Genomic DNA, 23,671 nt, shown 5'->3' with positions numbered 1-23,671 from the left:
AAGTGGAGGAAATGCTTTACTGAGGGAAAATGTGTTCAAGTCGTTAACAAGTTTTCTGCACATTCACTAGAAAAACAGGTCAAAAACACACCGAGTGGTGTTAAAATCCACGCAATTCTGAGCTCTCCCTGCAATTCTCCCCAGGAGCTCCACCCTATCAACAGTCTGATGTATGCCCAGCAAGCCTATGTTTCTTCCTTCTTGTGTTTGACATTCTGTAGATACTTGGCAAGGGTTGTTGTCTCCACTTTGGGTGTCACTATGGCCCTCAGCACTGGGAAAGCTAATACATGAATTCATGGTCAGTTCCATTTACCAGCCTCTTCAAGATCTGTGACACTTCCAAGTAAAATTTAAAGAGGAAGCTGATGATGAGAGTTCGCTTGAATTCCACCTTCCCACCCGGTGCTGAGCCTGGGAGGGAGACTTCATCCAGAATCAGCCTGCAAGCTGCATCCAGCATCTCTTCGTTCCAGGGCCTGTGAGAGTCAACAGAGAAATCTCCTAGCCTCACAGAACTCACCATTCCACAGGTTCAGCTAATGTGTGAGGCAAATCCCTGCTGCTGTTGAATCAATTCCGAATCACAGAGACCCTACAGGATGGAGTAGAACTGCCCCGTAGGGTTTCCAAGGCTGTAAATCTTTATGGAAGCTGACTACCACATCTTTCTCCCTTGGAGTGACCGAAAGGCCGAACCTCCGACCTTCTGGTTAGCAGCCGAACGCTTCACCAGTGCACCACCAGGGCTCCTTTGTAAGGCAAAGAGCCATAGTTTAATGCAGGAAATAAGAGTACAAGTTCTGGAGCCAGGCAACCTGAGTCCAAATCTGGGCTCCAGGACTCTCAAGGTATCTGGTCCGGGCCTCATCACTTCCTCATCTGTAAGAGGTGAATAACACTAGAACCTTCCATGCTGAATGGTCATGAGAAAGAAATGACAGCCATGTAAAGTCCTCAGCCCAGGAGAAACCGACCCTTACATTACCTTACCTGCACCATTACTGCATACCAGGTTCTGTCTTAAATACCTTATGTGTATTCACTCATTTAATTCTCCCAACTGCCCATGGGGTAGATATGATTATCCCTGTGTGACAGATGAAGAAACTGAGGTGCCGTAAGCTGACTGAGATCTCATAGTTAACAGAGGTCCAGTTGAGATTAGGACCCAGGCAGTGTGGCTTAAGTTTACACTCTGGCTCAAGTTTATACCACTACTCAAAATTACTTCTCTGGAAAGGGTATCTGATCCCTAGTAAATGCTCAAAAGTATTCGCTATCAATATTACCTATAGGTATAACACATGAGTTAAGCCAGTGTATTTAGCCATTTATTATAGAACAAGTTCACATGATCTATATTTCATTATAGTAAACCATCATTTTATTGGGAGAAGCTGTTATTTCTTTTTCTCTCCCACACACACATACTATACAATGTCTGCTTCACAGTTCACCGAAATCAAGACATATGGAAATAAAATCATACATAATCATGAAATCTTATTGGAAATCTGTGCCATTAAATAGAAAAGAACTAAGCATTTTTCTTCTTCTAGTTACATCTCACCACAAAAGAGCTGGTCCGTTACTTGGTGTCTAAGGACATGATGCCGTACCTTCCGATGAGTTTCTGGCAGGCATTCTTTGCACAGATGGTGGTGGGACTAACGCCGCCATAGGAGATGGATAACTCTCTAATGATGCCGTCCCCTCCTCCAAAAAAGACTCTCATTCCCGAATTGACTATCGCTAGCGCATTCTGTCGCCGCTGAGCTTGGCGGAAGGCGGACACAAATTCCCACTGAAATTCAAAGTTAAGTGCCACATAGAGAAACACGCTGAGGACCAACTATGCACTAGGCAGCTTATGCATGTGGCCTCAGCTGGTGATCCTCATACCCTCCACGGCAGCCTGATCATTCCCATTTATAGATGAGGGACCTCAGGTTCAGAGTGATCACATCAACAGTTCAAAGTCATAGTAGGTCTCGAAATCAGGATTCAACCCTGCATTGTCTGACTGCAAATCCCCTGTTCTTTCTACTCTGTTCTATTGCAAATATTTTTTGTTTTTGTTGGTTTGCTTTTTAGCCTTATTTCAAACCTCAGGATATAGGCAGAGATATTAGGGAAAGGATTTATGAGACATTTTAAAAAATCTCTTAGAAAGTAACCTTAGAGTGAGGGGCACAGAGATTAAGGGAAAGAGAGAGGCAGAGAGAGAATGGTAGAGATAATCTCTTGATTCTAGAAATAATAGGGAAGGCATAATTCTAGTAACAGGTAACTATTCACCAAACCAAACCCAGTGCCGTTGAGTCGATTCCGACTCATAGCGACCCTAGAGAACAGAGTAGAACTGCTCCATAGAGTTTCCAAGGAGCGCCTGGTGGATTTGAACTGCCAACCCTTTGGTTAACAGCCGTAGCACTTAACCACTATGCCACCAGAGTTTCCTAACTATTCACAACTCCTCTTAAAATAATGATCTTGTACCATTTCCTGAAGTTGGGCTTTTATCTTCCCTGTAAACATGAACACCCTTTAGAGTAAACAGGTAAACCAGGAAATTGAAAGAAGGACGTTCTCACCTTCCTCGAGTAGGGGATATTCACAGAGATCAGGATTTCTTTAGGCTTAAGATCAGCTTCAGAGCACTTTCTGAGAAATTGCTCATTTAAAGGAATCTGCCGTTCTCCGTCTGCAGAGAGAAATCATGCTTTCCCTGGGATCCATTCTGTCTATTTAAAAAATCAAACTCCCCACACCTAGAAAATAATTCTACCACATACCTCAGGAAACTGATTGTATGGGAGAAGTACCCTACAATGGTATCTTCCAATGTTTTTTCTAGTCTAGGCCCTATCTCGTTTTTTCCTTCCTTGCTTATAAATAAAAAAACATCTAGGAGAGTAGCCCGGAATTTCACGTAGAACAGGGCCTTAGCAATTCCCTTCCTGAACAGTATAGTTCACTTTGAGCTTTCTAATTAGAGGGCAGGTATTAATATCTCTTTTGATACATTGATCAAGTCATTCAACAAACATTTATTGTTTATAGCCAGGAACCCTTCTAGGTACCAGGGACACAAAAGCAAATAAACAAATTGCCTTTAATGAGTTTGTATACTAGTGAGACACCATCTTATTTGTTTATACTTTCTTGCAGCACCTAAAGAACTTTGGTTCTTTAATCAATATATTAGGGGAAGAATAGCTTAAAGCTATAATAAAATGTACTTTGGGATGAAAGGTAAGATTTTAATGTCTATGATCACATCACAAAACCTGGTTCTCAAGGCATGAACTTTTTAAGGAATGTTACTTACATTAGAAACTCTTCATGCAAATCCTCCTGCCTAAGATAATTTTGTGATTTAGATAACGTGAGGAGTGGGTATTTAACAATGCGGGTCACAGAAAACTAGGCCGTATTTTTAAATGGGAAAAAAAATTAAGAAAGACTAATTAGAACTTCCTAACAATGTCTGAACAAGTTGGAATAAGATAAATTAAAAGTCCTAAACTTTGTTTCGAAAAACAATGAAGTCAAATAAATAAATACAGAATGAAATTCAGCCATTGTTCAACAGAACAAAAAAAAACCTACAGGCTTCCATTGAACCATAAGTTAAGTGGAGCCCACAGCTTGGTATGGGAGTCAGAACGCTATCTAGAGAATGTCTTGAACAAAAGGGCCCAATAGTTGTTGATAGTGAATAGCTCTCTCCACTACTTAGGTCACATCTAGACACTAACCGACATAAGCATGTTCAACGGATGGCAGCCAGCATAGAAAAATATCTAACACAAGGTCATAAAAGAAAGACATGAAGAGATTAGGAATGTGCGGAATTAGGACCAGACTGACCAGCTTTACCTGCATGCAGAAAGTCAGAGAGAATTATTAATATTTTGAAGAGTCATTTTCAAAATTGGACTTCCTCCTACCACAGAGAGGAAAAGCGGTAGGAAGAGCAGTCTTAGTAATTCCCAAATAGGAGTTGCCACTTACCTTTTGATAGCAAGTTGAGGGTACAATTGCCCACGGCCAGGAGGGGATTCAGATCGGAATCTAGATGTCTGCTCATGATGTGGCCTCCTAAAGTCTTTTTAAAAATAATGAATCATTTTCACTCCAGTAATTTAATTACCACGGAGCCCTGGCAGCAAAATGGCTAAGTGCTCAGCTGCTAACTGAAAGGTCAGGGGTTCAAACCCACCAGTGGCTCCACAGGAGAAAATACCTGGCCATCTGCTCCCGTAAGGATTACAGCCTAGGGAGCCCTATGGGGCAGTTCTACTCTGTCACATGGGGTCACTATGAGTCGAAAATTGACTCGATGGCACCTGATGACAGCAATAACAATGCAATTAGCAAAATATAAGTGCTAACGTAAGTATTAAGCAAGGCTTTAGGATACTATTCTTTTTGTCCATTCCAAAAGAATGACAATGTCACAATTCACCTGGAACAGTCACCCAAGGGACACCTACCAGAGGGTTTACTGTCACCAAATACATACAGCCATGTTCCTGATCTGTGACCCAGCCAGAGTTCCCAAATGCTTCAAGAGAGCCTGGAACGTCTGCGTCTTCTCCTCTGGAAGCTTCTGGACCACATCAGACAGGATTTCCTTCACCTGGGCCAGGCTGAGGCCAGCACCTACGGTCAGCCCTGAAATGATTTGCAAGTAACACAATGCGATCACTACTGACCTGGAAATGTCGGTTAGATCAATGCTGCAAACATGGAATCTTTATACTGGATACCATGCTGCCCTGCTTATTGGTGCTGATGGAGCTGATGGAGCTGATGGAGCTGACGGAGCTGATGGAGGCTAAATTCTTGGAGCACCCACTGTGTCAAGCACTATGCTGAATGCTTTATAGAATCTCCTTGAATCCTAACAAGCCCGCAAGTTATTAATAGCCCCATTTCACATAGGATGAAACTGAGATTCAGTTAGGCCACTTGCCTAATTTCTTACAGCTGTTTTATGGCATAGTAAAGAATTAGACTCTACTATCTATATGGGATCAAACTGACAACTATATGGGATCAAACTGACAACAGCAACTCGAAAGAATCCTTAGGAACCTTAGGGGACAGTGAGTTTTTGTTAATGGGGGAGGAACAACTCAGAAAAGGAGGGTGAGAATGGTTGCACAACTCAGAGAATATCACTAAATGGTACATGTAGAAATGGTTAAATTCGTATATGTTTTGCTGTGTATATTCTCAAAAAAAGAATTAGACTGTAGACCTTACACTTCAAACCCACATTTACATTGCTTCTCATTGCCATTAAAACAATTTCCCTTGCAAATGGAAAAACTCAGTCCGTAAATTGCTTGTTATATAAACTTGCTTTCCTTACTATGTTTCTGAAGAGCAAAGAATGTGTTCCATTCATCTAGCACCTAGCACAGTACTCTTCATTCAATAATTGATACATTTCTCTGACACTGCGGCCACAAAACATTCTTCAGTAGAAATCTGACTGTTCAGGCAAGTAGTATCTGGTATAACGATAGAGAATTCTCCCTCGGACCTGCTTCCAGAATGTTATAATTCTTACAAGAAGAGAATCTCTCTATATATTACAATTAGGAATGATTCTTTTTCCACTTGTTAGCTGGACAAGGGAAATAAATTGATTAGTACATTTTAACGAAGAAAACAGTGACCTTAAGAACTCACCATTATCTGCATGTTTTACAACACTCAGTTCTGCAATGCTACCAGGAAAAAGAATAACTGGGTGAAAGATGCCTTTAAATTTCACTTCAGGTCCTAAAGGATTAGGAAAAAAAAGAAAAGAAGAAGAAGGCTAGGATAAAGAGGGTTACTGTCTTAAAAAAAAAAAAAATTCAATGGACTGTATTTTTTAGAGTGGTTTTAGGTTTATAGAAAAATTGCACAAAAATGGAGAGTTCCCATATACTCCCTCTTCCTCTGCATACTGTTTCTTGGCTGATTAACATCTTGCATTTATGTAGTACATTTGTTATAACTGATGAATTAACACTGATACTGTTACTATTAACTAAGGCCCATAGTTTACATTACACTCTTCGCCTTACACAATCCTATGGGTTTTGACAAATGCATGTCATTATTGTATCATACAAAGTAGTTTCACTACCCTTAAAATGCCCTGTGCTCCACCTATTTACCCCTTTCTTACCTCACTGAAACCCTGGCAACCATTGATTTTTTTTTTTTTTAACTATCCCTATAGTTTTGCCTTTTCCAGAACGTCATATAGTTGGAATTATACAGCATGTAGCGCTTTCAGACTGGCTTCTTTCACTTAGCAATATGCATTTAAGGTTCCTCCATGTCTTTTGGTAGCTTGATAGCTTATTTCTTTTCATCGCTGAATAATACTCCATTGTATGGATGTACCACAGTTTGTTTATTCATCTACCTATTGAATAACATCTTGGTTGCTTCCAGTTTTTGGCAATTATGAAAAAAGTTGCTATAAACATTTGTGTGCAGGTTTTGTGTGGATGTAAGTTTTCATACCTAGGAATGAAACTGCTGGATTGTATGGTAAGCCCATGTTTAGCTTGGTAGGAAACGGCCAGACTGTCTTCCAACATGGCTGTACTGTTTTACATTCCCATCAGTAATGAATAAGAGCTTCTGTTGCTTCATATCCTTGCCAACATTTGGTGCTGTCAGGGTTTTGGACTTCAGTCATTTAATAGGTGTCTAGGGGTATCTCAAGGAGCCCTGGTGGCACAATGGTTAAGCACTCGCCTGTTAACCAAAGGTCAGTGGTTTGAATCTACCAGTGGCTCTGCAGAAGAAAAGACCTGGCAATCTGCTCCTGTAAAGATAACAGACTAGGAAACCCTATGGGGCGGTCTACTACAGGGTCACTATGAGATGGAATCGACTCGACGGCATACAGCAACAGCACTGGTACCTCATTATTGTTTTAATTTGTAATTCTCTAATGACATATGATATCAAGCATCTTCTTATGTGCTTATTTGCCATCTGTGTATCTCTTTTGGTGAGATGTCAGTTCAGATCTTTTGCCCATTTTAAAATTGGCTTGTTTTCTTATTGTTGAGTTTTAAGAGTTCATTATATATCTTGGACACAAGTACTTTATCAGACATGTGGTTTGCAAATATTTTCTCTCAGTCTGTGCCGTGTCTTTTCATTCTCTTACCTTACTGCCCTTTTAATTTGGAAATTGTGCTTCAAACTGATGTTTTTAAATATATAACATTTATGTTCTACTGATCTGGTTATTGCCAAATTTCTCATACACACACAAACACACAGAATCGCTGGATGGATTTTCATTAAGCTTGAAAGACACTTTGGAATCATCAGCCTTCAACCCTGGGCCATGTGGGATAGTCAAAATTCTCTTTGGGAGGATCCAGGGTGCTCCTCAAAGAAGTAGGCAGTCAAACTGAGCCTATACTGGATACAACAGGCAGACCCTGAAACTGCGGTTTAAGAAAAACTTCTAATACCTACTGAGACACCACAGAAAAGAAACAAAGAGCAATATCAAATACAGGCCTAAGATCAAGCCCCAAGTGGAAAAGCAGGAGAGCTTTCATTCTAAATGTTGCTGCGGATTTGCTACAAAGCAGCCCTTGTGGGGACAAATACGTGCACTGCTCCAGTGAGGGGAAATAAGGATTTATTTGATTGACCTCGAAAATTTCTAATGGATTAAAGATGATATTTCAGGCTACTTTTCCTGAGAACATCCATATGTGAGGTGACCCCCTTCCTCAGTTTCCCCATAGAAGACTCTGGGGTCCTACATACCCACAGAGGTGTTCCCCATCACAATAGGAGCCTGGGGATAGTTGACTTTAGCTTCCAGAAGTTCCTTCAGGGTCGCTGGGGAAATCCATGTCATTCTCTCTCCACCAAAAACCCTGGTCCTTTGTGGCTGTTTCTCAGCTATTATCTATTGAAAAAGCAATAGGGAACCAAGATCACTTTGTGACATTTTCATCTGTTCTACTCTATTATTGTAGAAGCTGTTGTTGTGTGCCATTGAGCCACTTTCAACTCATAGCGACCCTATGGGACAGAGTAGAACTACTCCATAGGGTTTCCTAGGCTATAATCTTTACAGGAGCAGATTGCCAGGTCTTTTCTCCTGTGGAGCAGCTGGTGGGTTTGAACCACCAACCTTCTGGTTAGCAGCCCAGAGCTTAACCACTGTGCTACCAGGGCTCCGGCTGTAGAAGTAAAGAAAGGAAATAAAGATCTTAAGAAAAAAAATTGACCTAAAAGTAGAGCTTTACTAGGAGTCAGAGGCCAGGGTAACAGCACTGCAAAAAAATATTCCCTTTGGGGACTCTTCCCATTGATTTCCCTTTGGAATCGTCATATCTCAAAAGAATTCACTTATTTTCACTTATTCTGTCAAATCATTCTATGGAAGAACAAGCTTCAGCAAAATTGGAAGTAGAAAACAAATCTACATGTACAAATGTTGTGATGTCACTTCATGACCTTTTTTTTTTATGGATACCATTTGTTGCTTTTTACAGTCAACTGTCCCCTTGTGGTGATTCCACCCTCTTTCTTCCACCTCTGCCTCAGTCCCACACCTCGGACTAAGGACAGAGATGAGTATTACCTATTCTCCAATCAGCTTTTAAGAGGATCCACAAGAAAATATTCTTCCTGACATTTCACCATGGATTCCTCTAGGATAAGTCCAATGGTGCCTTACTTACCATTAGCTCAGGAGGAAATATCAGTTCCTGGGTTGGGTCCAATGGCAGAAATGCCTCTTCTGAGAAAAGTTTTGGACATGTCTTAAAAAGAGAAAGTATCAGAAGCAGATAGATAAATAAGCCAACCAACCACACAGCTGTCTAGCCACACCCCTGGCTCTAAGTCAAGGGCTCTAATGCAGATCTGGTCACTAGCAGCTCCGTGCAAATGTCAATGAGCCTCCAAAGCCTACATAAGTCCCTGTACATTTTCTCTGGAGTCTGGGGGCAGCAGAGGAGGCAGGCAGGCAGCAGCACCCAGCACAGCTGAGAACAGGAACATTTTCTGGAATTTCTACCTCTCCTACCACTGCTCTTCCATCTCCCTGACAACTCCACTTTATTGCTGGTCCTTTAAAAAGGACTTGAAAAGGGCTTTTTAAGACTAAGACACAGAAGAGCTCAACATACTTTCTCTCCCACAGATGGTTATATTTGAACAGCAGTAATATCTGGAATGAAGGACAAGTTACTAGGATAGATGATTACTATTATTTTGATAGAGGTAGAGTAAGAATAGAAGAGGCGACATGTTGACATGCCTCAAATTAGTCAATTTGGGCAGCCATTTATTCTTCCCAAGAGTCAGTTGACTGTTGGTGATATCCTAAGAAAACCTTATAAAGAGTTTACATTTCACTGACCTTACTTCCTTCCTCAAATCCTGGCAATTCATTTATTTCTTCATCCAAACAGCAAACTCCATTTTCTTTACTTTGACAGCAGTCAGTAGTCTAGTGGGTGGGAAAAAAAAAAAGTGCCAAGAATTTACTGCTGATTCTAGCAAATATTAAATAAGTGACTGCCATTTGACACATAATACAGGATCAATATTGTTAGATGTCATGAAAGAAAGCCATTTGTACTTAAATATAGCCAAACCAACTTCTAATAAAAGCATAAGAGCTGATAAGAAATTCTGAATTCAAAATTATTACTCAAAAACTTTGAATAATCAGATTATTAAATAAGTTAAAATATGTAAAGATTTTACAACAGAGCCTTGTATATAATAAATATTAAAATTAACAATTATTAATTGCTGGTATTAATAACATTTAATATATTTAATATTTTAGATAAACATTAGCAATAGATATTAACAAGTATTACTCATATTCTCATTGTTCTGTTCTGAGCCATAATGTACTGATCCCATAGTCTAACTTCCAAAGAGCAATCTTATGTCCCCTCATTTTCAAGGATGTCTGTTCATTCATTCACTCAGCAAGTATCTACGGAGTTGCTACTCAGTTAATGCATGGTGACTGGCCCTGGAAGTACACAGTCTCTGCTGTCAAACAGCCCACAGTCCAGTGAAGAGACAGAAGAGCAAACAGGCAAAGGCACCACAGTGAGACACACACCATCAACGGGTGTGCACACTGGGTGACCGGAGCACTAGTTGAACAGGTCAGGAAAGACCCCTACGAAGCAATGACCACGACCAAGGTCAAAGTGCTTAGGCACTTATTATATGAATACCAGGGCAAGTTCTACAAATGAAGCTAAGTACCCTGCTCAAGATCAAATAACAGCATTTAAAGACTTTGGAAGCAGCAGTCAAGAAATCAAAAGATGCATTGCAATGGGCAAATCAGCTGCAAGAGATCCCTTTAAAGCGCTGAAAGGCAAAGATGTCACCTTGAAGACTAAGATGCACCTGACCCAAGCCACGGTGTCTTCAATCACCTAATATGCATGCAAAAGTGGGACAATGAATAAGGAAGACCGATGAAGAACTGACGCCTTTGAATTGCGGTGTTGGAGAAGAACATTGAATATACCATGGACTGCCAAAAGAAGGAACAAATCTGTCTTGCAAGAAGTACAACCAGGAATGCTCCTTGGAAGTGAGGATGGTGAGACTTCATCTCACATACTTTGGACATGTTGCCAGGAAGGCTCAGTCCCTGGAGAAGGACATCATGCTTGGTAAAGCAGAGGGTCAGTGAAAAAGAAGACGACCATCAGTTAGAGGGATTGACACAGTGGCTGCAACAATGGGCTTGAGCATAACAACAATTGGGAGGACCAGGCAGTGTTTTGTTCTGTTGTCCACAGGTTCACTATGAGTCAGTACTGACTTGACAACCCCTATGATTTTGTTACATTGGGGAAAATATACTCAATAATGAGTTTTTTTCTACTTACTTTACAGAAAGACTTGCAAGCATCTATTATGGGCCTGTATCCAGTGCAACGACACAGGTTACCTGAAGGAGGAAAACCCAGCTCTGTTAATCACCTAGAGAGAGGCACGGTCTGCCAAACGTAGGGTCGGAAGAGGGATCCCATCCTGCTTGATATTTCAGTCTACCTTACCTACAAATTCAGATTTTTCCACCAGCTACTTGGGGTATTTGGTTGAGAGTCTGAGACAGATTCTAGCAACTCAGCTATTTGTACTTTCTCTCTGTGAACAGTTTTTATGTCCTCTGCTTATGACAGCTGCTCAAAGAATACAATGATTTCAAGCCAAAAACTCTTGGTCTGTAGTCACATTCAAGATCTACGCTTCACCGGGCAGAAAGACCAAAGGCATTATATAGTGGCAAAAGCAGTTGCCAAAAAAACCCAGTTGCCATTGAGTCAACTCCAATTCATGCTCCTAACTGTGCACCATAGGGTTTTCAATGGCTGATTTTTTTTAGAAAGAGATAACCAGGCCTTTCTTCCAAGGTGTCTCTGGGTGGACTTGAACCTCCAATCTTTCGGTTAGCAGCTGAGCATGTTAACTGTTTGCACCACCCAGAGACTCCATGGCACATAGCAGGCATCTGATATTGGCTGCTGTCATCATCATCGTCATTACTTCAAAATAAAAGTACACACATGTGACCTACCACTTAGGGCATCAGTTAACTGATCCAGAGAGGGCTCCGGGTGGTTCCTCAGCAGTGTGTACATGGACATCACCATCCCAGGGGTGCAGAATCCACACTGGGTGCCATGACACTTGGCGATCCTTTCCTGGAAGCACAGAAAGGTTAGAAATGCAGAATCTTGTGCCTCTTCCCAAGCCTACTGAATCAGAACCTGCATTTTTGCAAGATCTCCAGGTGATCTGTAAGGCCAATTCAAGTTTGAGAAGAGGCCCCAGAAAACCTTCTCATAACATGTGCCTCCCCCTCATTGGGTTGAGGTGCCATGGTAACTGGGCCTCGCCAGCTTTTGTGCCTCATCTAAGGTGGTTCTCAGCCTTTAGAATCATCTACGGAGCTTTATAATTTCCAAGGCCCACACTGCACACCAGACCAGTCGAATTAGAATCTCTGGGGACAGGGCACAGACATGCATTTTTAAAGATCCCCAGGTGGTTCCATGTACAGTCAAGGTTAAGAATCACTGAAATAAAGGCTACTCCCTGAAGTCCTTAGAAAAATGTATCAAATTACATGCAAACTGAAAAATGAAACAAAAAATCTTTTTCGAGTTCCTAACGGAAAGGTTGGCAGCTTGAACCCACGCAGCAGCTCCGAAGGAGAAAAGATCTGGTGATCTGCTTCTGTAAAGATTACAGCCAAGAAAACCCTCTGGGCCAGTGCTACTCTATCACATGGGGTTGCTATGTGTCAGAAATCAACTCCATGGCACCTCACAACAATGGCCCTGATGCTTTAGTACATAGGAGTTTACAAAGTGCCCTTGTTAATCCAGAGACCCTCAAGAAGGGCTCATTCTCTTTATCTGTCTTCCATGCCTTTCCCTTCCACCGCCCCAGCATTTTCTCTCTGGAGTCGAATTGATAAGGTGCGACCCCATCTTGGAAGCTGTCTTCTGGCTACATTGTAACAACAGGAGCTATGCATGGGTTAGTAAATCAGAGTGTGGCCAAGACTCAGGGAGAATGCTCTCCCTCTAAATAATACAGTTTCACAAAAAATAAATGGATCCCAAGATTCCTTTAAGTCTAGAGAATTTAAAGTTTGCTCACTTTCTATGTTGTTCCCATCTCTTCCCTACTTCACCTTCTCCTCAGAAGTGATTCCTATTAACTTAGATAAAAACAAGTAGGAATAGTATCTTTACGGGCATTGTATAAATAATTAAAGAGTTAGAAGACTGAAGGTGCCCTTTCAGTTGAAGCAAAAGCTCTAACAAGGTGCTGCCTTAGGAGAAGAGCCTTAAAATTCATCGACAACTCCTATTATCTTTCTTCTGAACAAGGCATAAATTTAACATATGTTTTTGGTAGCTGAGATTTCTACTCAGCTTTAAAATCATATTTTGCACTTAAAAAAATAAACTATATTCCTCAACTGTATGGCTCCCTTTTCATTATGCGTTAGAAAGAGGCAACATGGATTAAAAAAGGATAGGTAGCATCTAATCAGAACATTAAAAAAAAAACCCAACCCATTGCTGTCGAGTCGATCCGATTCATAGCAACACTATTGGACAGAGTAGAACTTCCCCCATAGTTTCGAAGGAGTGCCTGGTGTTCAAACTGCTGACCTTTGGGTTAGCAGCCATAACCCTTAACCACTACGTCACCAGGGTTTCCAATTAGAATGTAGGACAGAAAAACAACAGTAGTATCAAGTTTTCTTTAAAAAACATTTTTTTTAACCTCCTGTAGTTTTGGGTGGTGCAAACATTTAAGCGCTTTATTACTAGCTGAAAAGTTGGTGATTCAAATCCACCCAGATGCGCCCTGGAAGACAGGTCTGGTGATCTGCTTCTACAAGGCCACAGCCTTGAAAACCCCCTGGAGCAGTTCTACTCTGCACACAGGGGGTCACCATGAAGAATCAATACAATGACAACTAACGACAACAGTCTTCCTGGAATATCTTTCCAAGAAGTCAGACATAAAAATTCCATAAGTCCCAGGCTTCACTCCTGGCCCCAGCTCAGTCACCAAGCCGCAGAGCTCAGACTGCTCTACTCTATCAACCTCAGGCACTCACAATGTCATCAATGGTTTTTGAAGCACAGAAACCCTATAAGGAAGACGCAACCCTCACCTGAACAGGATGAATCCTGGTGCTGGTGCTTCCTATGCCTTCTACCGTGGTGACAGCAGCACCGTACAAAGAACATATGGGGACCAGACAGGCATTGGCTGGATAATGTCTTCAGAATGCAAAAGAGAAGCACAAATTGCATTGTATCCAGTTGCATTTAGTTCGAAAGGGTAGCAAGCATTCATTGTAGCAGGTTTTGCATAATTCCTCCAGGTTTTGGATATGCATTTTGCCCTTAGCCCCTGCCCATTTTACAGAAGTGGAATCTGAGGCTCAGAGTGATTTGTTCAGGCTCACAGCTATGTGAGTGGCAGGGGCCAGGTTCAAATCACACCCTCTAGTTCCAATTCTAGAAGAATTATCACGAATTTGAACTGTCTTTCCCCTTGAATGAGGGGCTGACATTCCCTAGTCACATGTGACCACCCGCCCACCTGGGAAGCTCATTCCATCTTCCAGGGAGATGCTGGGCTAGGGGTTGGTTGGGCAATAAGGTGAATTTGCTACTATGCTTCAGAGAAAGAAATAGGGAGTGGGAGACAGGGCTCTTCAATGCTACAAACCCACTGCTAGAAAATGTTCAACTCAGACTGACCCCTAAAATGTTCTCATTCACCAAACAGGACCACACACTGCCAATAAATACATGAAGCAAATACTCAACCTCACAAATAATCAAGAGATACAAATTAAGCCGTGAAAAACACCACTTTTATTAAGGAAAATGGCAACAAATTTTTAAAAGTATAATATTCATTATTAGCAAAAAAGCTTAGAGAAATGAGACTCATACTGCTGGTTAAGAATGTAAATTGGTAGAGCCCTTATGGGAGACAATTTCAATGACAGGAACAAAAAAATCTTTAAAATGTTGATACTTTTTACCCTGTAATTCTACTGCTATGGATGTACCATAAAGAAATAATATATGTATCATGATACATATATATGAATGTCTACTGATATATTGCTTATAATAATAAAAAACTAAAAATAATCTAAGTGATCACTTTGGGGAGTAATTATAGTACACTCAAGCAATGGAACATGTATAGACATTAAAACTATTGAAAGGACATTCATGAGAAATTAAGCAAATTAATCAGGTTTCTAAGTAGTGTCTACAGTATAATTCCATATGTATATACACAAAAGAGAGCCTGGAAGGATATTATTCATTTATAAATAGATGTAAACATTTATTGAGTGGCCACTATATGCCAGGCAGAATTCCAGGTGCCAGGATTCATTAGTCAATAACCCAAACCCATTGCCATCAAGTCGATTCCGACTCACAGCAACCCTATAGGACAGAATGGAAAAAGATCCGAAGGAGCCAGTTATGAAAGGTTATGGGAAAAAACATTCCAGGCAGAGGGACAACACATAGTTAGCTCTTGGAATGATCCTGAAATGTTTTTAAGGAGAGAAAGAGGGAAAGAAAGAAGGCCAGTGAGGCTGGACTAGGGGAGTGGCAGGATTTAAGGTCAGAGAGACAGGGGCCAGAGAGGTCTCACAGGTAATGGCAAAGAACCTTTTTGGGGAGGCAATTTCAATGAAAGGAAGCAAAGCCTTTAAAATGTTCACACCTTTTACCCTGCAATTCCACTGCAATCTCATTGTCTGATTCTAAACACAATGGAGTTTTCAGTTCAGATGTAGAAAGTTGCAAGAGATCAACACTCTCCTTCTAACAACCAAAAAATGTCATATAAGCTACATAATCATAGTTTTATAAAAACTCATCAGATGCTAAGGATACAAAGAAACTTAAATGAATTAAACTCCATTAAGTGACGGCCCTTCATAAGTGAGGAGAAATAGAGCTGCTCTCATCCCTGACTGAAATGGAGGGAGGAGGAGGAATCTGTTAAAGGCAGGGGTAAAGAGAAGCCAGATTAACTTTCAACAAACTTTTTACTGCTGTATATGGGCTGATGTGACAGATGAAAATACAGATCAGGACTGAACTATCCCCAAGCTCTTCCCCACCAGTACATACTGAGTTGCTAAGAGTAAATTGCCCCACAGGGTTTCCAAGGAGTAGCTGGTGGATTGGAACTGCCAACCTTTTGGTTAGCAGCCAAACGCCTAACCACCATGCTACCAGGACTCCCGAGTACTGGGAGTGGTGCCCTAAAAATAGGACAGGGAAGGAGAGCTGAATGAAACTCTCCAGGCACTTGTCCTTTCAGACAAGGAAGACTGGGGAGAGACAGGAGAACTGAGAGAAAAAAAACTAGGCACTTCACACTTCCCAGAGCATAGAGCATCTGCCACCCTCCAGACTAAAGACAAGGCAGCATGGCTGAAAGAGATCTCCCAAGGCATGGGAAGTGAGACAACTGAGCAAACAGAACTCCCCAGCAACCTAAAAAGCTGGAGGCCGGGGTGTAAAGCAGGGAGGGATCTCTCAGAGTTCAGAAAACAGGTGGCTTGGCTGTGGAACACAGACAGATCTTTGAAACCTTAATAGTACTCAGATCCTTAGCCCTCATCTGAGATGTGTGGAATGATATAAAATGGTCTAACATGTGCATAATTGGAGTTCCATTAAGGAGAAGAGGAGAGAGAATGTGTGGCAAAGAATAAATATTTGAAGAGATGATGGCTTGAGAGGTTTCCAAAACGGATAAAGGACATCAACCCCGGATCCAAGAAGCTCCACAAACCTGAAGAAGGATACAAACTAAGCATAAAGTGAAGATCTTAAATGCAGTAGATGGCATTGGTGGTTTTAAAGTGGTGGAGTGATGGGATGTGATTTACGCTTCAAACAAATATCTCTGGAGAGTGCACATATATATGGTGGCAAGGGTGAAAGCAAGGAGATCAGTACTAGGCTGCAATGGTAACAGAAGAGCGTGATGACAGCATTACCCTTCACTGTCACTTCTGTCCTGCCTTTCCTCCCCAGACAGCAGACAGACATGCAGCCTTTCAACTTTCAACAGGGGATACCGTGACCATATTTTATCCTCATTGATGAAACATTTTTTCTACACCATTCATATTCCTGGGACTTAGTCTGTCTTGTACTCCCAGCATACCAAAAAAAAAAAAGAAAAAAAAAAAAACCACCAAATCCGTTGCCATCGAGTCAATTCCAACTCATAGAGACCCTGCAGGACAGAGTAGAACTGTCCCATAGAGTTTCCAAGGAGCACCTGGTGGATTCGAACTGCTCACCTTTTGGTTAGCAGCTGTAGCTCTTAACAACTATGCCACCAGGGTTTCCAGTATCTAGCACACTTCCTGCCAGATTGTAGGTGCTCAATACGTAGTTATCAAATGAAGGAATAAATGAAAGTTTAAAACTATGGAAATTCAACCACAGCTAGACTTTGCTGCAAAATACCGTATACTCTTGGTGATGGGGTTGTATCGTGATATCATCACTGTGCAGGCGCCACAGCCGCCTCCTCCACAGCCGTACTTAGTTCCTGTGAATCGGACTGGAAGAAGCACAGTTAAAGATCATGTGTTTTCAGTGATTCGACTCTCTTTTAGCATAGCTCTGACCTTAAGAGAGCACTACCAGAGGTTTGTAAATGCATGCTTTTGTTCAATACATATTTATCAAACGATATCGGTATGTCTTAGCTGTTAGTATTTAGAATCTTGTAAATCCTGGATTTCCATTTGTGTGTTAGTATCTAGTCTCCTCCCCTTCAAAAGGCCAGACCTCAGGCTACCAAAAAAAATAGTGCCGAACTGAAAAAGAAAACAAAGCCTATACATGTATTTGAGCGCTTGAAAGTCTGAGTATGTCACACACGTTTTCAGTTTTATGTGTGTCTTTGATGATACACAAAATGTCAGATTGTAAACAATTATTGCATCATAATAGCTATATTTCTCTACCTTTCAGTGGCAGCAACTGCTAGGGTATCCCCCAGTATCTATTCTCTCATTCTTTCTTAATTTTTAAACCCCAACTTTTCGCCACACACGTCGGTCCAGAATAAGAAAAACGTTTTTCAGACTCTTCTGCAGCTAGGTGGAGGTCATTAACACTGCTGGCCAATGGCATGAAAGCTTAAGTTCTGTGTCTGGCTTCCAGGAGGGAAGTGTCCTGAAAAAAGTGTGGGGTCCGCTTTTCATCCCTTACATCTTATTTGCTGGGATTCAGATATGAGGACTACAGCTGGATCAGTCACCTCTGACCATAAGGAGGAAGTTACATGCTGAGGCAGGTGAAGCAGCAAGACAGAAGGAGCTTGGTTCCCTGATGACTTTGTGATATTGCTTTACTAGCCCTCATCTACCTACCTCCTGGCTTCCCTTAGGTGAGAGTGGCAGCCATGAGAATATGCCTCATAGACCTCCTACTGCAGGGAGGGAAACTGACTGAGGGACCCACTTGCGACACTTTGAAATCCACTACCCAGTTTTGGATTAAGGACATATCTCCCATGGGCTGCATCCCATCCATGACACAGTGCTGTGGAGAGGTAGGCAACTCCCTGCCAACTGTCCTGAATGGCTTTGCTGAACAGTCCTTAGACTGGACAGCAATCTAGAACGCTTCACTCACCCACCTCTTCCTTTCTTCTTCACTCATGTTCAGGCTTGCGTTGTGGTCTGACAGCTCCCCAAGCTTGCTCCAGCTCCCTTCCTATTCCCTTTCACCCAGACATTTCTCCTACGAAAACCCTTCCACATTTAATCCTATTTTGGTATCTGCTTCTTGGAGAACCTGAACTAACACAATGAGAAATAAACTTCCATCTTGTTTACGGCCACTTGAGGTTTTTCCGTTAGTCACAAGTGAACTAAATCTTAAATACTACACATTGGTATCAGGGATAACCGGGAAGTCAGCATTCATTGTTTTTATATCCAAAGATCTAAAACTACTTTCTGGAACATACTCATATGTAAGGAAAGTAGTTATTCATGATTTTAGAGTTGTGTACTCTTTCAGGAATTTCACTTCCCCCGGAAAAATAATGTACAACCTCCCATTGCCACAAACTTTTATATATAATTTAATGGGGTCAGCAGATCTATGGAAGCCTACTGGTATTCATGCATAACAGGTTAAGAATCCATTTCTTAGATAACATTTATCGTGAAAGTTTTCCTAGGGTAGTATTTGCAGGGCTAATTTCTCCATTCTTCTTTTTCTTTCATTTTAGGAGATTTCTCTGCTCTCTTTTTATAATAAGCATGATGAGTCCTTGAAGAAAGGGTGTCATTATAGTGACTCTTGATTCTAAAAGACACTTAATTAAGCCCTTTTAATAGCCATTACTTTAATTCCCATTGCTAGCTTCCCCATTTTACATGATCTATTCAGTGCCAAAACAAAGATTAGAAATAACTTGGTTCTGATGGCCACAATTGTAAACTGCCTACAAAACTAAGCTGTAGGACTTTTCAAAACCCTATAATAGTAGGAATCATGTCTTGGTGTGGCTCTAAAAACATATTTGAAATATCACCTTTACAAAATAGCACATCAGATCTGTATGCACACACACATGCACATACACACTCAGAGCAAAGAAAAGGATACGCTTCTTCCTCAGGTATGGTAACAGCATTGTTTCAGGGTCAGCATTCTTTTCTATCACCTTTACCAGAAGGAAAAAAAAAAAAAAAGTTATGCAGACTAGATTCAGAGGGCTAGTGTGACATTCACATTGGCAAGCTTATGCTAATTTGAGACAAGGGTACATGAGTGAATTCCTCTGCTCACATTTGCAATTTGGTTTAACGTTTACAGAACACCTGTAATTTACAGATCTCTTTTCTTACATGTGCAGTCTGAACCTGTGAGCATCACCAGCACTTTGCCACTGTCCTTGGTCCTGAACAATCACTGTTCTCCAGGCAGCAGGGAAACTTGTGACACCTGTCCAGCTTCTCCCAGAAACTCTGGAGCAGGTGAAGGAAAAGGTATTAGTACAACAGAAGGGAGGTGGGGGGAGAGAGATTGCTGGAGTAGAATAACCTCTTGCTGGAGTAGAATAACCTCTGAAAAACTGATATAGTTAAAAAAAAAAAAGATTTGTTTATAAAGTTCAAACCATTACAGTTTCCAAGAAAGGGATCATAACCAACCATGACCCCAAAATCAAATAACCAAAGGTACAGAAAAAACGTGTATTCCAAGTACAAGCAAGGTCACACTTACGCAAGTTTGTGTGGACACCCAAGAGCACAGCACTAGAGCAGCAGCACCTGAGAGGCGGCATGATAGAAATGTCACGATTGGCTGTGATTTCCAAAGTGATTGTGTTTTCTTGTTTTTGGTTAAAAATTTGGGATTTCTTTTACACCCACAGAACAAAGAGAAGCATGATCTGCTTCACAATTTCAAAAGCTGAATCCATATTTCATCCTGTTATAGTAATTTTCCCTTCTGGGAAGTCGGCGGGGGGGCGGATACAAGCTTATTCTATGACTGTCTCCTCCCTCAATCCTAAGTGGCAAATGCCAGTTACCAGGGATCCATCTGTGCCCTAGAGGAGACTGAAGTGTAGTAAGAGAGATGTGACTGTATGTATGTATGTATACTATAAAAAATATATATATATATTTTTTATAATACAAGGAAAAATGGCGAGTGCCCTCTAGGCATCCCCGACTCAATGGGCCTTCACATGGAATCCTTTACTTTATCCCCCAAACTTACTCCTTCCCTTCTTTTCCCTAACTTGGTTAACAGCCTTACCATCTACTAGGTCACATAAGCTTAAAAACTGACTTATTTGCAACTTCTTTCTTACTTTCAGTCCACCACAGTGTCACCATGTCCTGCCACTTACATTTCCAAAATGATTCTCTAAACACCCTTCATTTCTATTGTCACTGATCAGAGGAACTTTATTATCTCTTGTCTGAGCTATTACCCTCGCTGTCTAACAGGTCTCCCTGCCCTCACTCTCAGTACCCTCAGTAACACCCTCCCCACCACCACCAGAGTGATCTCCAATATCCAAGTCTCATCATCTCACGTGGCTGCCTAAATATTCAACACTTGCTCCTGGCTGGCAAGCTGCCATCCTGTGAATTCTCGAGTCACGTGGGGAGTGTGTTAAAATAAAATCCCTATGGAATCAGGATTTCTGGGAGAGGGAACCAGAAGATATAAACTTCTAATGAGCTCAATGAGTGAGTCTTACTCAAATTAATATTCAAGAATGCCTGGCGTACAAGAAGAAACTCAAATTCTTGGCATAGCCTACGAGGGCTCTTTGACCAACTGTCCAATCATCTCCTGCGACTTGACCCATGTATCCTGAATGCCAGTCACATGGGAGAACTGGCAGGTCCCAGCAGTGTGTGGGCTTTTATCCTTCACTACTTCTACACGCAAGGAGCCCCAGTTATGCAATGGTTAAGCCCTCGGCTGCTAACTGAAAGGCTGGTGGTTCAAACCCACCCAGCGGCTCTGTAGGAGGAAGCTCTGGCAATCTGCTCCCATAAAGATTACAGCCTAGAAAACCCTATGGGGCAGTTCTACTCTGTCATATAGGGTTGCTATGAGTTGGAACTGACTTGAAGGCACCTAACGACAACAACAACATTTACATACAGGGCTCCATGTGCCCTGAAAGTCCTTCCTCTGTTCCCTACTTGGCAGAATTTTGTATGTTATTCAACACCCTGCTCAAATGTTCTTTCCTGTGAGGAGTGTTTCCTCCTCATCTGTCCTTCCCCGCTCCCTGCCCGGTCCCCTGCTCCAAGTAACCACATTCCTCTGTGTTCCCACAGCTGTTGCCACATCTCTTTTTTACCCTGCCCCGTAATTATTTGTGTATGTATAAGTCTCTCCCGATCCTGAGAGAAACCACCGTCTTTGATTCATTTTTGTGTCAAGCGCTGAGTTAAGTGCTGGGGATAGATCTCAGGGACACATTAAATGTTAGTGAACTAAGTGGATGACTTGAACATGATATGTACCATCTGCTATGAGAGCATCAAGGAGGGAGGGATGATTTCTGGCCGGTCAAGACTGGCATCTGAACAGAGGAAAAGAAAGAAAAACTGGGATATTATCAGTGGCAGAAACTGTTGATTGTCTATTCCAGCGTGTATTCTTCCTTTCTTCCTTCTTGCCACCCGGAATGGGGATGTAATGTCGTTAGCTCCAGCAGCTATTGTAGAACATGAGGTAACATGTGAAGAGTGGCAGAGGAAAAACAGAGTAGAAACCTGGGTCCCAGATGACATCGTGAAATTTCTACACTAGCCCCGCAATATCTAAGCCCAGATATCCTTCCTGGAAAGAAAAAAACCTTGTGTCTTGTTTTAACCACTGTTAGTTTGGATTTTATGCCATTTGAAGCTAAAACTGATCCTAGTTAATACAGGAGTGCAGCTTTAACGGGGAGACAGCATCTGGGGAGCCTAGAGTGAAGAATGGCATTGCAGACTTGAGGGACAGCTACATATTTTGAGAAGGAATAAATGGAAGGCAGCATACTTGTTTGTTTGGGTATTTGTTCCAAGAAGTGCTTCAGGAGGTTGGAGTCGGACTCAAAGTGCCACTGGCCTGAAATGTGTATATTTTTCTTGATTTGGTGAGTGACATATTTGAAGGGCAGTGACAGCAGAGTCGTTCCTGATGTAAAACAGGGAGGTAGGACAAAGACGGTGGCTGGGGGTGGAGCGGGGATGGTTTGGAGGGATGATGGCATTTCTCAGGTTAGGGTTCTTGCATGTACCTGTCTCAGGACAGCCTTGGGTGTTGCAAGTATAGGAGTCTGGCCCTTTACATCTCCCCCAGACCTTAATCAAAACCAAACCAAACCCATCGCCAGCTGAGTTGATTCTGTCTCATGGTGACCCCATGGATGCAGAGAAATGCACACCACAGGGTTTTCAAGGCTGTAACCTTTTGGAAGGAGATCACCAGTCCTTTCTTCCGATGCATGTTTGAACTGCCAACCTTTTGGTTAGTAGTCAAGCACCTAATCATTTGTGTCACCCAGGGACTACCGACCCTTCCCAGTCCTTGGGGAGATTTAAATTCCATATTGTACAAGGTTGAGAAACTACTTTCTTCTGTGCAGGTGACAGTGCCTGTCCTACAGTAGAGGCAGAGAAAAGAGAAAGAAAGGAGACACAGAGGAGAGAGAAAGGGGGTGAAAGAATGGAAATGAAGGAAGGGAGAGAGGGAGGTGTGAAAGGACGAGGCTGAGAGGGAGGGACAGGGAAGAAAGAGGTGCATATCATGGGCAATGGTTAGTGGGGAAGAGCAACAACCTCAGAGCAGAGACAGAGGCCTGAGGCGAGAGCCAGTGAGGACGCTGCTGCCTGAGCTTCAGGTGCTTTAAAGTTCATTTTCATTTATGGTTCTTTCTTCCTAAGGGGCTTTTGCTCCTTCCGCTTTTCTCTGAGTCACTGCAGCCATCCCAGCAGCCCAGTGCCTCACCTCTGCAAACCAAGGGCCCCAGGAAATGCCAGCCAATGGACTCCTTCTTCCAGACTCCTACACTAATACCAAGAACTTATGTTTTGCTAAATGACTAATCCTTGATGACTGATTCACGGCCCCCTTGATACCTCTAAGCAGGTTCTGGTTCCATACATGCAGTGGAGTATTTTCCAGCCCTACTAAAAACCATCATTTGTACATATTGAAGATTTACTGTGTGCCAGGTATCCTGCTAAGCACTCTTCATGGAATTTAATCTTCACCCCAATGCCACGGGAGAAAAGGACATTGTTTTCAGTTCCATTTTGCAGAGGGGAAAACTGAAGTTTGGAGATATAAAGAAACTTTCCCAAGGCCCCAGAGCTGCCGAGTGGCAGAGCAAATAGCGCAGGATAAATCCTGCCTGATGGGCTCCAAACCCCCAGCATTAACCTCTCCTCTTCGCTGCCTCATGGAACGGGTGCTTCAGGTCCTGTGTGAAGGTCAGAGAGTGGCGCCCATGTTTTACTTTACTTATGGGCTCCTCCTCC

General features: G+C 42.0%; 1 protein-coding gene across 1 annotated transcript in view; it reads right to left on the bottom strand.

Moving 5' to 3' along the window:
- LOC126077961 (aldehyde oxidase) overlaps positions 1-23,671 on the bottom strand; it is a 96,382-nt gene that overhangs the window by 60,604 nt on the left and 12,107 nt on the right. Inside the window, exons 2-15 of the mRNA XM_049887766.1 lie at positions 19,272-19,329; positions 17,109-17,205; positions 13,751-13,859; positions 11,627-11,753; positions 10,935-10,996; positions 9,425-9,514; positions 8,742-8,822; positions 7,816-7,960; positions 5,710-5,802; positions 4,532-4,683; positions 4,021-4,114; positions 2,598-2,707; positions 1,623-1,807; positions 317-479 (exon numbers count right to left, since the gene is read on the bottom strand). Coding sequence (XP_049743723.1) covers positions 317-479; positions 1,623-1,807; positions 2,598-2,707; positions 4,021-4,114; positions 4,532-4,683; positions 5,710-5,802; positions 7,816-7,960; positions 8,742-8,822; positions 9,425-9,514; positions 10,935-10,996; positions 11,627-11,753; positions 13,751-13,859; positions 17,109-17,205; positions 19,272-19,329 — 1,566 coding nt within the window. The remainder of the gene's footprint in view (positions 1-316; positions 480-1,622; positions 1,808-2,597; positions 2,708-4,020; positions 4,115-4,531; positions 4,684-5,709; positions 5,803-7,815; positions 7,961-8,741; positions 8,823-9,424; positions 9,515-10,934; positions 10,997-11,626; positions 11,754-13,750; positions 13,860-17,108; positions 17,206-19,271; positions 19,330-23,671) is intronic.

The sequence above is a fragment of the Elephas maximus genome, chromosome 6 (assembly GCF_024166365.1).
Source record: "Elephas maximus indicus isolate mEleMax1 chromosome 6, mEleMax1 primary haplotype, whole genome shotgun sequence".
NCBI lineage: Eukaryota > Metazoa > Chordata > Mammalia > Proboscidea > Elephantidae > Elephas > Elephas maximus.
This window is presented reverse-complemented; position numbering and strand designations above follow the sequence as displayed.